The sequence below is a fragment of the Orcinus orca genome, chromosome 17 (genome assembly GCF_937001465.1).
Source record: "Orcinus orca chromosome 17, mOrcOrc1.1, whole genome shotgun sequence".
In the NCBI taxonomy this organism is placed as follows: Eukaryota; Metazoa; Chordata; class Mammalia; order Artiodactyla; family Delphinidae; genus Orcinus; species Orcinus orca.
The window spans coordinates 84,628,444-84,642,652 of record NC_064575.1 but is presented as its reverse complement, the minus strand read 5'-3'; the positions used below and the strand labels follow the sequence as shown (position 1 = coordinate 84,642,652).

The following is a 14,209-nucleotide window of genomic DNA, read 5'->3' as shown; positions in this document are numbered from 1 at the left end:
AAATGTAACTCAGCATAGATTTCATGGGCAAGAACCCAGCACTGGTTACGTTATTTGAGATTCAGTGAATTCTTTTAGCAGTTACTTGTCAATCGTCCCCCAAGTGGCAGCTCGGCGGTGGGGACGTCGTAATGAACAAAACAGTCAGGGTTCCTGCTCTCACAGCCCTTAAATCCCATCTGAGGCACGAGGGGACCGGCAGAGGCAAACACACTGAGCATCAAGTGGGGAATCTGTGCTCCGAGAAAAACAAAGCCTGGGCTTGGGGAGGTCAGGGCCCTCTTCCCGTGAGATGCTGACACGTGAACAAGGAGGGGCAGTCCCTGAGCTCCCCGTGGGGAGTGTGCCAGACAGGGCGGAGCTCCAGTGCAGGGGCCCCAGGTGGAGCTGAGCGGGGAAGGAGGACGACGAGGAGAAGCGAGCAGAGGGGGACTGGGCCGGGTGCAGGGGCGGCGCACGGGGCGGCAGGGCAGCCCTCATTCTCAGAGTCATGGGCACGAGGCGTATCTGAAGGCTCCCAGCACACACTTTTCTTTTTTTCTTAGGCCCGGTTATCAGGTTCATTTTTATAATTTGAGCATTGCTGGTCATCTGCGCACGCTCGCATCATTATTATCCTAGTCTTAAAAACCATGCTTTAAATCTATTTTCTCTTAATTCATCCCAGAGCAGTCCTTCTCTAGACTCACTTGTTAAGATCTTTTGAGTGTCTGCTAGCTGTTACTAACTCAGAGCCTCATCACCTGCCCCTCACCTCGGCCTCGTGGACACCAGGGTGGCATTTTCATTCAACATTGAAGAACTGCTCTGTCCCCCTAAACTCTGCTTGTGTTTTAAAGAAGGTAATGAAAATTGTGTCGTGAGCAGTTACCGAGATGTGTTCGCATCTGCCCCCTTTTAAAGGCTTTTAGAAAACCCTGTGCTCAGTTCTGGTCTTGCGTGCTGTGGACTGACATCTTCTTCTCCAGCATCAGGTCTCTGTGACCAGCCGCTCTGACAGCTCGGCACCCCCCAGGCCTCTGCAGCCTTGGGCCACTAGTCACTGGGCCTAGTCCATGGACTGATGGCCGAGACACCTGGTCTGCTCACGTACACCCCTTTGTAGACATGCGGCCTGTGGAATCTCAGGCTTAGCACCCACTCGAAACTATGCATTTTTAGAGAGCAGTATTTTCCTTGCGTTTCTTTACTGTCTTAATAAAGCACCATGTTCAATATTTGAGTTGAATTGACAGGATTGATGATGACTTATGTTCTTACAGAAGTTTCTGTTGTTATTCAGATCTCCTGTAAAATGGGCATTTTGTGTCATTTCTCAGGTATACCAATCAGCCTTACGCACATAGAGGTAGAATTCATGGTGCTGGTCCTGGAAGTTTGCTGTGTAGTTACAGAGGACAGACTAAGTCATTCAGAGCAGAGTGGTTGCATTGAGGTGTCCTGGGTTGCTAGTGACTCTCAGAAGGCCCCAAACTCAGACGTTTAACAGATGGGCCTCTGTGCCAGCAAGCTGCCGTCCCACCGACATCTCAAGCCTGTCTTGTCCAGAGCTGGGCTTCTGATCTCCCCCTTCTCTCACCAGAAACCTGAACTCACCCTCCCCGACGCCCAGCCCGCTGTCTTCCTGCGCCCCCCCCCCCCCCCCCCCCCCCGCCTCCGTGGTGCCTTTCCTCACCTCCCCTTCCAGGGGGCCTCTCACTTAGGGTAGAAGCCACAGGGTCTGACCCCTCTCTCCACCCCTGGCCGGCATCCCCTCCCCTCCAGCAGTTCTTTGTTCTCATCCCCTCTCTTCTCCTCTCCTCTCGGGGAGGTTACCTTCTAACCCGCTCTAGTCCACGATGGATGTCTCGTTCACCGTGTTTGTCTGTATCCTCCTCTGGGATGTCAGCTGGAGTAGCACAGGGGTCGCCGGCCCTTGTTCACTGGTGCAGCCTAAGCCCCTACAGGAGTGCCCGGCACTACGGAGAGGAAATGTCTGTGGAACAGACGAATCGCCTGCAGCGTTTTACATGCACGTCTGTTTTCTGGGGTTTTTCTACAGAGGATTTTAACTGTTCCTCTCACTCTTGAGATTGTACAATTCTGGTTCTGTCTGATCCAGAATCCAGAGTTGCAGAATAAACAGCCTGTTCTCAACATGCCCATTGATTAACATAGAGACCCTCTTGTTGCATGTGTCCCTGTCACAGGAGAATCCAGCTTTGGCGGTTGCAATTAAAACATGTAAAAACTGTACTTCGGACAGCGTGAGAGAGAAATTCCTTCAAGAAGCCTGTAAGTTTCTAGAAATGTCTGTGGAACTCCATTTGACTTTCTGTGAAATCCAAACTGTCTCTGAAGATGTAAGAAAAATAATGTTTTGACTTTTAATGAGACAACTACATTTATTACCCTGCCATGCAATTAGTATCTGTGTTTGTCTACAGAGTTTCCCAGGTCAGCTGTCATGTTTGGGATGTAAAGGCAGATTGATTTCCTGTCCCTTCATCCTCCGGTACCTTGCACCATAGCCACCTTCACCCTGGCATTGGGCAGATATACAGAGATGCCAGCAGGCCCTGGAGTTGGAGGTGGGCGGGACAGACACAGTCCCTGCGGGATGGAGCCCACGGATAAGTGCGGGAGAGGAAACCCTGCCCGTCCCGAGGGGGCTGCTGTGGAGAGCTGTGTGTGATGGGTCCTCTCTCCTGAGTGCAGACCCTCAGAGAGCCAGGATCTGGTCCTGCCTGTTTGCACTCATCAGGCTGTTTCCCTCCTGCCCTCAAACTGGGTCGTCTTCCTGCTTCCGTTCGGCTTGTCCGTTCTGACCACATACTTTAATAGTGTCTCCTTAGGAGGCTTTGTCACAGGGCCCTGCTCTTTCCCTTCCTAAGTGTCCATAATTAAATATGCATTGTCTAGGGATTTCCCTGGCGGTCCAGTGGGTAAGACTCTGTGCTCCCAGTGCAGGGGACCCGGGTTCCATCCCTGATCCGGGAACTAGATCCCACATGCGTGCCGCAACTAGGAGTCCTCATGCCGCCACTAAAAAAAAAAAAGATCCTGCATGCCGCAACAAAGATCCCGCATGCTGCAACTAAGACCGGGTGCAGCCAAAACAAACAAACAAATAAATATATACATACACACACACACGCACGCACGCACACACATGCACACACACTGTTTAAAAGTTACTCTTGTCTCTGTCTCCCTCTAGACTTTAAGCCCCAGTGGGGCAAGGAACGTCTCTCTTCTGCTCACCGCTCAGTCCCAGAGACAGCACAGGGCTTAACTCATAGAAGGCACTCAGTAGCCACTGGTCGTGTGAATGAGTCTTGGTGCCCTTCATCACATGTACATTGAATTTCAGAAACATTTACCACCCAGTAGTCCAGTAAGTCACAAGTCATGGATGAGTCATATTGTGAGTTCATCAGTTAAGTCGCAGCAAATCCAAGTCCTGTCCCTGGATCTTTGACTTAAGTACAAGACAAGGCCTGGTGATGACTTCTTTCTTCAGGGCATCTAGGCCAAGAAAACACAGAATATATATCAGCCATCATTACCTAACAGCCTGTCCGCCTTACCTTTTGTGGTAAAGTGCATTATATATTTTCAAAAATGCACATTTTTTAAACGGCTTCTCTTTCTCTAAAATTTTTATGAACAGTTATTGTATCGTGATTTCTGTAGGGCTTTGGAATCACCATTACAGAAATCAACTTTAGAGTTTCACAGGAGTAGTCAGTTCAGACTAACCTTGTTCTCTTTTTGAAAGGCTGTTATTTCAGAGAAACATGATGGAGGTAGTACACCTAAAATCCTGTAGGGCTTTGACAGGCTCTATACGTAAGAGGGGAAGTAAACTTTTTCTATAAAGGACCACATAGTAAATATCTTAGGCTCTGCAGGCCAGATGGTCTCTCGGCACAACTGCTCAGCTCTGCCATCAGGGTGTGAAAGAGCCACAGACAGCACGTAAAGGGCTGAGCAAGACCCTGTTCCAGTGAAATTTCGTTTGTGAAAAGCAAACAGCCGCCCCTATAGCCTGAGCCCCTTGCCCCGGGTGGATGAATAACAGGTCAAACCGCTACACCTATTGGGTTTTAGTTCAGGGATAGAGTTTCCTAGTGACCACAAGATTCTCCTCTTAGCCCTGTACTGTGTAGTATTTTTAATAATTACTTCTGTAAAGGGTAACATAAAACCAAAAATGATGGTAAGTCAATTGAAAACGAGTGAATATACTGGGTTCCTGAATGTTTATCCAGAAATATCACATTCTACGTAAGTGATGAACTGCATTGACAGGATGAAACTCAGTGATAATATCACATTATACGTAAGTGATGAACTGAATTGACAGGATGAAACTCAGTGATAATACCACATTATACGTAAGTGATGAACTGAATTGACAGGATGAAACTCAGTGATAATATCCCATTATACGTAAGTGATGAACTGCATTGACAGGATGAAACTCAGTGATACGTTTTGGATTTTGTGCCAGGTGTTTATGTGGGGGGGCGTTGCTTCTTTGTTTGTTTGTTTTTAACTACCAGGTCCTATTCTTGGAATATGTAGGCAAAATTGAGGGGGAGAAAATACCTTAAGGGTTTCAGTTCTCTCAAGTGAGTGTGGGGTGACTTTGCAAGAAGCCAGTGTAATCCTTGGGTGCGTTGGTAGGATATACAGTCCTCCATATCCGCAAGTTCTGCATCTGCAGATTCAACCAACTTCGCTTGAAAATATTTGGAAAAAAAATTCCAGAAAGTTCCACAAAGCAAAAACTTGAATTTGCTGCGCTCTGATATCTATTTACATAGCGTTTACATTGTATTAGGTATTACAAGTAATCTAGAGATGGTTTAAAGTATAAAGAGGATGTGCGTAGGTTACGTGCTAATACTCTGCCATCTTTCAGAAGGACTTGAGCATCTGCAGATTTTGGTTTCCCCCTGGGGGTTCTGGAACCAATCCCCTGTGGATACTGAGGGACGGCTGTAGGGTGTCTAGAGTGAAAACAGTGAGAGGCCTGTCTACTCCAGACGTATCCAGCACTGAGTTGCAGTCCACACTGGGCTCCATACTAAAACGGATACTAAAAGATACTTGCTCCTGCTGTGATTCTAATGTTCTTGCTTGGCATCATAAAAATCAACCCCAGGGCTTCCCTGGTGGCGCGGTGGTTGAGAGTCCGCCTGCTGATGCAGGGGACACGGGTTCGTGCCCCAGCCCGGGAAGATCCCACATGCCGCAGAGCGGCTGGGCCCGTGAGCCATGGCCCCTGAGCCTGCGCGTCCGGAGCCTGTGCTCTGCAACGGGAGAGGCCACAAGTGAGAGGCCCGCGTACCGCAAAAACAAAAACAAACAAACAAAAATCAACCCTGTATTGGTCCCCAAAATTTAAAAAAGTTTTCTTCATTTCAATAGTCTATGAAGTCCAGGTACTTTGGGGACCACTGCAGTAGGTCACATGTAAAGTCACTTCCCGTTTTGAGGCTCTGGAGTTCTGTGAAGGTTGTCCTGCTTCTCACTAATCCTAGTCAGTGTACTTGCAGGTGAGCTTCTTAGCCCTGATATTAGATGTTAGAAATGTATACACACTTAAAAATACACACCCACACATAGGTATGTGCGTATATGTGCAGGGCCCTCTTGGTCATCTTGGGCTCAGTGAGGCAGTCACACTCACGTGACGGCCACAGGCCATATCTGGCATCAGACTTTCTTTGAGGGGAGTACAGGACTGGAAATAGCAGGCCAGCATTTCTCCTGTAGAGAAGTCCTCACAGCAGTCCGGGAACTCGTTTGCTTAGCCCTGATAGTGATCAGGTACTGTGAGGGGATGAGCCCACAATGGTGGACTCAGGAGCCAGCCGGGTCCAAAGTAGAAGCCCTCACAAACCCGTGGCTGTGGGCTCCGGGGCTCCAGGGGATGCCCAGCCACACCCACGCTCAGGGGAGCTCTTGCTACCTCATCAGCAACTTGTCAATCAGTGGTGGTTTTTACCATGAAGGGTATTGCTTAGAAAATGAATCACACATTCCAACTTCATGAGATTTCCAAAGGAAAACCTAGAAAGTTAGCCCCAGGTCAGATTTGTCCGTGGAAAATAAGAGGAGGTTTTCTTAACCCTTAGCTCTCACAGTAGGTCCCCCTGTAAAGTTGCTCACAAGTTCACTGCAGTGGCATCTTGTGCCTCACGGGTCTGCTTTTTTTGTGCCATTTTATGGCGACTTGTGAGCTGACCTGACCGGTGGAATTGAATTCCCAGTTGCCACATCATTAGCCTTGAGTTTTTTTTATTCTTACTTTTTGGCTGTGCCACACAGCTTGTGGGATCCTAGTTCCCCGACCAGGGATTGAACCTGGGCCCTGGCAGGGAAAGCACCGAGTCCTAACCACTGGACTACCAAGGAGTTCCCCATTAAAATGCCTTGAGTCTTATTTGAACTAGTCTAAAGGAAACTGAAATATCTTCAAAAGACTGACCGTGGACCACTGTTTTCCCCCAGTAACAATGCGTCAGTTTGACCACCCTCACATTGTGAAGCTGATCGGAGTCATCACAGAGAACCCCGTCTGGATCATCATGGAGCTGTGCACGCTCGGAGAGGTACCTGCCCCACCTCTGCCTCCCGCCCGCTCCGCCTGCCCCTCGGGGAAGTGTGCGACATACACCCTAGTGAATATGAGTAGAGCGTCTGCATCAGTAAGTTCCCAAGTAATCCCCTAACTCAGTGCTGGCAGCAGTGTCTTCCCATCCAAAGGATTTGTCAGGACTGGAAGCAACAGGTGATCAAGCGGTTCTTTTTTCCCTCTCTGTTGCTGTTGTCTGAAGAACAAGCCCAGGGATTTGAGAGTGAAAGAAGTAACGTTAGTGGAGTTTGGGTAAATTAAGGGTGAATTTACGTAGATCAGAACAGTTGCTTCATCTTTTTGGGCATTCACTTTTCAGTGTCTTTCAGACCAACTCATGTTAGTCACAGTTTCTTTTTAAAACGTGAGTAACAGACTGTGGGCCGATGTCCTTATTTGACTCTGTCTGGATCACAGAAGCTCTTGAGTCGGTGTATCACCACCGCCTGGACGCTGGTCCCACCCGGGCCTGCTGAGCCACACAGCCTCTGTTTGTGTCCCCAGGCTGCTCTGTGGGCCCCTGCTTGGGGCAAACACGGCAACTTTCGAGATGTCTACACATGACTCTGTGGCACTGAAACCTAGTAGTTTAACCTTCTGACACATTATACACGTTACTTCGTCTTTGAAGGACACCAAACAGTCTTGCTTTTAATGAAAATTGGGGTTTTCTGTTATCAGGAACCCGAGGGTGCTTTGGGCCCGTCATCCTCTTCGTGACGGCGTCAGCCCTGCCTTCCGAGGACAGGCCACTGCCTGGCGCCTCCCACTGCTGTCCTCTTCAGCTTGGGTAACAGAGTTGGCGAGTGAAATATCTGAGGGCCTCTCCGGTGTCTTTCCTTCCTCTACCATGCCTTGCCAAATAAAATGGAGTGTTTACGGATTTTTTTGGTTCACATTATTTTTCTGCTTTTGTTTTTGGAGAGTTTGCTAATTCTTCTGGCTTAAATCATCAATATTTCTCCTTCGTGTAGGAGATTTTGTAGGATTGGAGTGTTAAATTCATCAGCCTTCTTTGCTGTATTATTAGCATTTAGCTGAATTAGTCATGATAGCGGTAGTAAGGACCAGTAAGCCTAGTGCGTAAATACCCAACACGGGACCGTTTTATCCTTCTTCACCCAGAACCTCCTGGGGGCAGAGGGAGAACCTCTTGCCTCCCCTTCCTTTTCACCCTCTTGTGCTCAGGTCTGCCTGGGACATGGGGAGGTCTGAGGGAGGTGGACTGACCATGGCTGTGGAGGAGGCTTGTTTGAACGGTAACTGGAGCTGTTTGTTCTCCAGCTCTCATTATCTGGCAGTATTTTATACTGTGCCTTTATTCATTCCCTGGAAGCATCTTTCCGTATTTTTTCAGAAATGTGTCTAGAATCATGAAGATTCCAATATTGCAATTGGATCTCAAGTAAAGAATGATTAACCATAATTTCTGAGCTGATATGTTTCTTTCATTATGCTTTTTTTATTAGGGCAGAATTGAAGCCATTCTCATAAAAATGCATTTGGAAATGATCAGCATTGTTTTTGAATATAGCTCTTCTGCTGTTGATTTTTAGTCTCTGACACTAACTCTTTCTCTTTTTTCTTTTTTGGTCACTGTTCAAAAAGCTGAGGTCATTTCTGCAAGTAAGGAAATACAGTTTGGATCTAGCATCTCTGATCCTCTATGCCTATCAGCTTAGCACAGCCCTTGCGTACCTAGAGAGCAAAAGATTTGTGCACAGGTGAGACCCGGGTGTGAAGCTGGTGAGCTGCCTCTGAGCAGGAAGGAGGTGGGGAGAGGTTCTCACTGTGCCCTGAGACCTTTCGTTCCCCCAACTCTCATACACGGACGGCACTAAATGTCCTGCTGTGCGTATCCCAGCCGAGTGTGGTGCCCTGGCGTGGGAACACATGGATTTGAGGGGTTTTTCCTCACATGGAGTATGAAACAGGTCCATTATTCCTTCCACAAATACTACTGACAGCCTCTACGTGGCACTATGGACCTAAAACAGATATTGTCCTGGGACTTTCCAGGACACCATAGCGCCAGGAGTGACATCTGTTGGCCTTCTGCAGAATTTCTATTCATAATCTGGGTCTCTCAATTGAATACAAGTTAAAGCCCTTACAACTTATTTGCCTTGCATTGTGTTAGAGTTTTGTTATCCGGCACTGAAACGGACTGCATCAGCAAAATCGTTTACAAGTGTTCCAAAGATCATTTTACTTTCATTAATGAGGTTTTTTAGTAACCGTAGAGTTACACACCCTGGTCGTGTACTGTCTATCAGTTAATGCAGCCGGCAATATGATTGCATGAAAACTAATAAGTGGTTTCATTATTTGAGAATATTCTTCACCATCATTCAAAGTAATAATCACCATATTAATGAGTAAATATCTGCCAAAAGGAATATATTTGAAGTAAAGTAATAAGAGTGTCTCTCTTTTTCAGTGTATAGTAAAGCTCTGGTTTGTATTGTATATAAGCTGTCTTTCAGAGTACCTGTATGTCTTTATATAATATAGATGAGTTTGTGGGGGTTTTCCCTTGTATTAAACTGTATCATCCCAAATTCTTCCTTATCAGGGACATTGCTGCTCGGAATGTTCTGGTGTCCTCAAACGACTGTGTAAAATTAGGAGACTTCGGCTTATCCCGATACATGGAAGACAGCACTTACTACAAAGGTAAGAAGCCAGAGCAGCAAATCAGAAACAGGCTCAGGAGCTCTAATGATTTTTAATTCTGAAAAAGGTACATTCTAATATGCTCAGCTGATTTTTGACAGTGGTATACAGTCAGGTCCGTGGAGGAAAGACAGCCTTCTCAACAAAGGTGCTGGAGCAGTTGGTCATCCCTGGCCAAGAAATGACCCTCAACCTGAACTCACTCGCCATTAACTCAAATGGATCATAGACTTAAATATAAGACATAAAACTATGAGACTTCTAGGAAAAAACATAGGAGTAAAGTTTTCGGATCTAGGGCCAGGCAAAGAGTCCTTAGGCTTGACACCAAAAACATACATAAAAGGGAAAAATTGATAGCTTCTTCCTCATCAAAATTTAAAATTTTTGTTCTGCAAAAGACCCAGGCAGAAGGATGAAAAGACAAACTACAGAGTGGGAGGAAGTATTTGCCAACCACATGTCTAACAAAGGACCGGTGTCTAGACTACAGATAGAACTCTCAAAACTCAGCAGTAAAAAAAGAAAGGACACAGATAGAAAGTGGGCAGAAGATGTGAAGAGAGACTCCACCACAGGGGGTATTCAGATGGCACATAAGCACATTACCCACCAGGGAAATGCAGAGTGAGCCCACGGGGTGGTATCGTGCACACCTGTCAGGATGGCTAAGGTAACGGTAGTGACAACACAAAATGCTGGCAGACACAGAGAACATAAATTGCTTGTGCAGATGTAAAATGGTACAGCTGCTCTGGAAAAGAGTTTGGCAGATTCTTAGAAAACTAAACATGCACCTCCCATATGACCTAGCTATTACACACCTAGGCATTTCTCCCAGAGAAATAAAAACCACATTTACACAAAACTGGTGTTTGTTCATTGTAGCTTTATTTCTAGCAGCCAACAGCTGGAATCAGCCGGGATGTCCTCCACTTCGTAGACACAGCTGGCTAACCTCCCCGCAGAGTGGTGGGTGCCCTGGCTCAGTGCACACCCCCGGACTTACAGATCTGCAGTCTGCTGACTCCAGAGACTTTGATCCTTTAGCTTTGGAGCTGGACTCTAGCTGAAGGGATTTTTTCTTCAGTTTTCCCAATCTTGGAATCAGATTGACTTGGTTCTAATTTTCATATTCCTGGTACTTCAGCTAAGGTTTGGATTATAAGTCCATATTACGCTTTTAGTATATTTTCTAGTTATTACCACCATTTTACAAAGGCCAGTTTCTTGCTCAGTTTGATTTTTGTATTGTCGCAAGATGAGCCCTAATCTTACGTACAGAATTAGTCTTTTTCATTTTATACTGTAGCTGATGACAGTTCTCCGTCCAAATGCTTTCTGTATACTACAGCCTGATCCTTTTTATGTGGAAGGAAAAGTCTGGTGGTTTATTCATTTTGATTATGTAGTCATTTAATTTAAAAACGACCAAGCCACCTTTCCACTGTTTTAAAATACATTTCCTATTACCTCACATCCTGACTAGTCCAAACCCTAGAATTCCACTAAAGGGCTAAACTCCAAACAGCACGGTGGCCAAGACCCTACATCATCTAGACAGCACTTAAAGTGGGCAACTGACGAGTTCACACATTGTTATCTCAGAGAGGTCACTAAGTCTAGATCCTGCCAGGCTTCAGGAGGACAGCCCCTCGGGGTGAGGGGTTCCTCGCCTGGAGCACAGCTGGAGAGTCATTTGTTGTGAGGGAATCAGAGGCTTTGACCTCAGTTGTCATGAAGGTGCATGAAGTTAAGTGGAAGAAAATTAATGAAACAAATGTAATTGTCTTCCGATTAAAAGTCTTGAGAGCACCCTTGCTTATAGAAGAGAGTCCGGCACCCTAGCGCCCTGCTCCGGGCCCTCTGGATCAGGGCCTGTCCCCGCCTGGCGCCGGCAGCCCCTCCTCCCCCCGCCCCTCCCCCTGCCACACCCTCTCACTTCCGCTGGATTTGAGAAACTGTTTCTGCCTTTTGGAATTAGGACTCCCTGAGGGCTGGTATCTGGTGAAAGAATGTTGAGGGAGGTGGCACAGAGGAGGGATCTTAGGCCACTAAAGAGAGCCAGTGCCAGGCTTTCGGAGAGTGTCCTTTGCGCTCTGTTGCCCTCCCGCCCTTCACGTCCTGGTGGTGGCACAGCCCGTCCTCACACTTTGTGGATTCTGTGTTTGCACGCTCGTCTGCTTGCTGAGACATGCAACTTCCCGAATCCACACTCTAATGCCTTCATAGTCAGGCGTGGATGTGCCCAGGGCAGCGACAAAGTGTCCGTTTGGGCTGGTGGACAGCGAGTGGGGGGCAGCACCTCTGGCTCTGGGCCAGTCGGGCAGGCTGGAACCCCAGCTGTGGCCCCTGCGTGCGGGGCCGGGGGGCGGGGAGCAGGGCCTCAGGCAGGTCAGCAGCACATCCATACCTCATTTTCCAAAGAAGTCAGAACCTACCAGGATAAGTTTGTAGGACTTACGGTTATAATCTGTGTGAGGTACGGATATGTACGTACACATTTCTCCCGGGAGCAGTGGTTCGGTGTTCAAAGCGACCTTATAGAGTAACTACCGTGAATGAGAATTGACTGTGTGTGGCTACCAGGCCGTTTCTAAAGCCAGGCCTCCAGCCTGTAGATGAAGCCGGCACAACTGAGCTGGGAGCTGATGCCTCCCGGTAACCGGGCCGCCCTCCTCCCCTGCTCCCTGCCTCTCCTCTGTCACCCCCAGACGACCCAGCGTCAGGGAGTGCAAGGCAGTTCTCCCAAAGATTTTGGTACTAAAAATCTCAGCTAGCTCTAACTGTTAGATTCCTGAGCAGGTGACAGGGAAGTTTTACTTTCTAAAATTAATCTTCTAGCTTCCAAAGGAAAATTGCCTATTAAATGGATGGCTCCAGAGTCAATCAATTTTCGCCGTTTTACCTCAGCTAGTGACGTATGGATGTTTGGTGAGTATTTGAAAACTTTCGTGTTAGAATTACAGTTCACATATTCTCTGAGAGGGATTGAGCTCTGTGTGTTGTCAGAGTCTGTAGGTTGGTTTGCCTTCCCTTGCCTGGCCTCCCTCACTGCTCGCCTGCGCCCTCCCCGGCTCCTCAGACATGGGCGTGTGCCGTGCGCCCAGGCGTGGCCCGCGGGGCCCAAGGTCCTGCCCCTAGCCCCTTCTCACTCCGCCTGCCTCCCTCTCAGGGAGGTGCTGTGTCCTCCCTTCTTTCCTGTCTCCACGGCCTCAGACATTCCTTTTATGTGAGTGACGTAAATGGTTAACCTGTCTGTGCGGTTCTGCGACGGCCCCCAGATCCAGCATGTCTAAGATTGCCCTTCATCTCTGTTCTGGAATCTGACCCCTTCCTGACTTGTCTCAAGTCTTGGAAGCGTGACCCTTCATGTTCTGTAGCTGCTGCTGCTCTGGTGTCCACTGTGTCCCCTCCTTCCTGCTCCAAGTCCGTCCCTGTCGTCGTCCTCCTGCGCTGCGTTCTTGCAGAGCCCCGAGTGGAGCGAGAGTGTGGCTGTCGTTCACTCTGCAGTACTTAACTTCTACTACCTTATCCGGATTTTTAAATCACTCACCTTTTTGGTGTGGATGACACTCCATCCCCGCCCCACTTTCCTGGTGTTACTCCTTCTTTCTGGACACCTCATCCTGACACCTTCTCCGGTTGAAACTCTTTTTAACCTTCAGGAAGAGGTTGGAAAGAGTTTCTTCATTCACCTGGAATATCCACTCTGCCATGAAGCCCCAGGTAGCAGGTGTGCCGTCCAGGCATAGACTCCCTTTCTCTGCTTTCCCAGCACTTCCTCTCTGTGTCCAGACACTCACGTGTAGATCTTGTGAATAGTCCTGTGTGCATATTTTCTCTGCCGGATTTTAAACTGCTTCCCAGGAGATGCCCTGTTAAGTTTATGCACCTTCTTTTTCCTATAAATAAAAATAACTTTACATACATGAAGTACGTGTTCTCATTTTTTCTTCTGCTTCCTTGCTGTTGACTTCCAGTAACCATTTAGTGCCCTAACTGATATTAGGTAAAGGAAGGAATTCAGGAAAACAGGAAGTGGTGTGACATGATTGGAGAAGGCGCTGGAGTCCAATTGGCTTCAGATCCCAAGACCTCACCTGTCAGCTTTGTGACCCATAGAGCAGGTTACTTGTCCTCTCAAGAAGACTTCACATTTCAAAGAGTCTAAGATGCCTTTTTTTCACATTTCTGGAAGTAGGATTTGTCACCAATCAGTGGCGTTTCACAGTTGGTGTTAGTCGGGGGTGTGTTAGTCATGTGGGTCCTCACCTACACGCATGTAGACTGTTTTGTTCATATTGGTGCTACTTTCTTGTCCGAATGAGTTTAAAATCGCTCTTTGGTAAGAATAAAATAATTCTAAGAGGTAACAAAGGATCACATTACAACTTAGTGGGCAGCATATCCCCCCCTTTTTGGTAACATAAAATAATAGTGTCTCTTATAATCAGTGGCACCTCAGATTTGATAAAATACAGTTTTTAAAGAAATGTGTGAGAATTAAAGATAGTGTAAACTTCAAGGAAAGGTACCAGAGACATATGAAGGTCTCAAGAAATGATACCCAGTGTTGTTATTACTAATGATGTTGTCATAATTTCTGGTGAGAAAAGCAGAACTAAGGCATTATTTTTGTCATATACTCTTTACTTTGAAGTTGTTGGACTTTTGGCTAATTTCAGATCTAACTCACATTAATGTGATACAATGGCATAATGGTATATGCCTTCCTCCTCTGAGGCACACAGCATCTTAGGTGCTGAAGATACAGAAAGACAGTCACAGCCCCTCTGCCCCCAGGACCCGGTGTATGGGGCACACTTGCGGTGGGTTAGACGGGAGCTTCCCAGGGGGCAGGGCAGGCAGCACAGGAAACTCACAAAGGGACCTGGAAGAAGA

The 14,209-nt window shown here is 47.3% G+C and overlaps 1 protein-coding gene across 30 annotated transcripts in view; it reads left to right on the top strand.

The window, feature by feature from the left end:
- PTK2 (protein tyrosine kinase 2) overlaps positions 1–14,209 on the top strand; it is a 253,025-nt gene that overhangs the window by 187,686 nt on the left and 51,130 nt on the right. For 29 of the 30 annotated variants that reach the window (XM_049700354.1, XM_049700344.1, XM_049700341.1 and 26 more), the window contains 5 exons: positions 2,190–2,274; positions 6,505–6,605; positions 8,237–8,352; positions 9,204–9,304; positions 12,149–12,238. In XM_049700354.1, coding sequence (XP_049556311.1) covers positions 2,190–2,274; positions 6,505–6,605; positions 8,237–8,352; positions 9,204–9,304; positions 12,149–12,238 — 493 coding nt within the window. The remainder of the gene's footprint in view (positions 1–2,189; positions 2,275–6,504; positions 6,606–8,236; positions 8,353–9,203; positions 9,305–12,148; positions 12,239–14,209) is intronic. The other variant, XM_049700336.1, reaches the window with a different exon arrangement.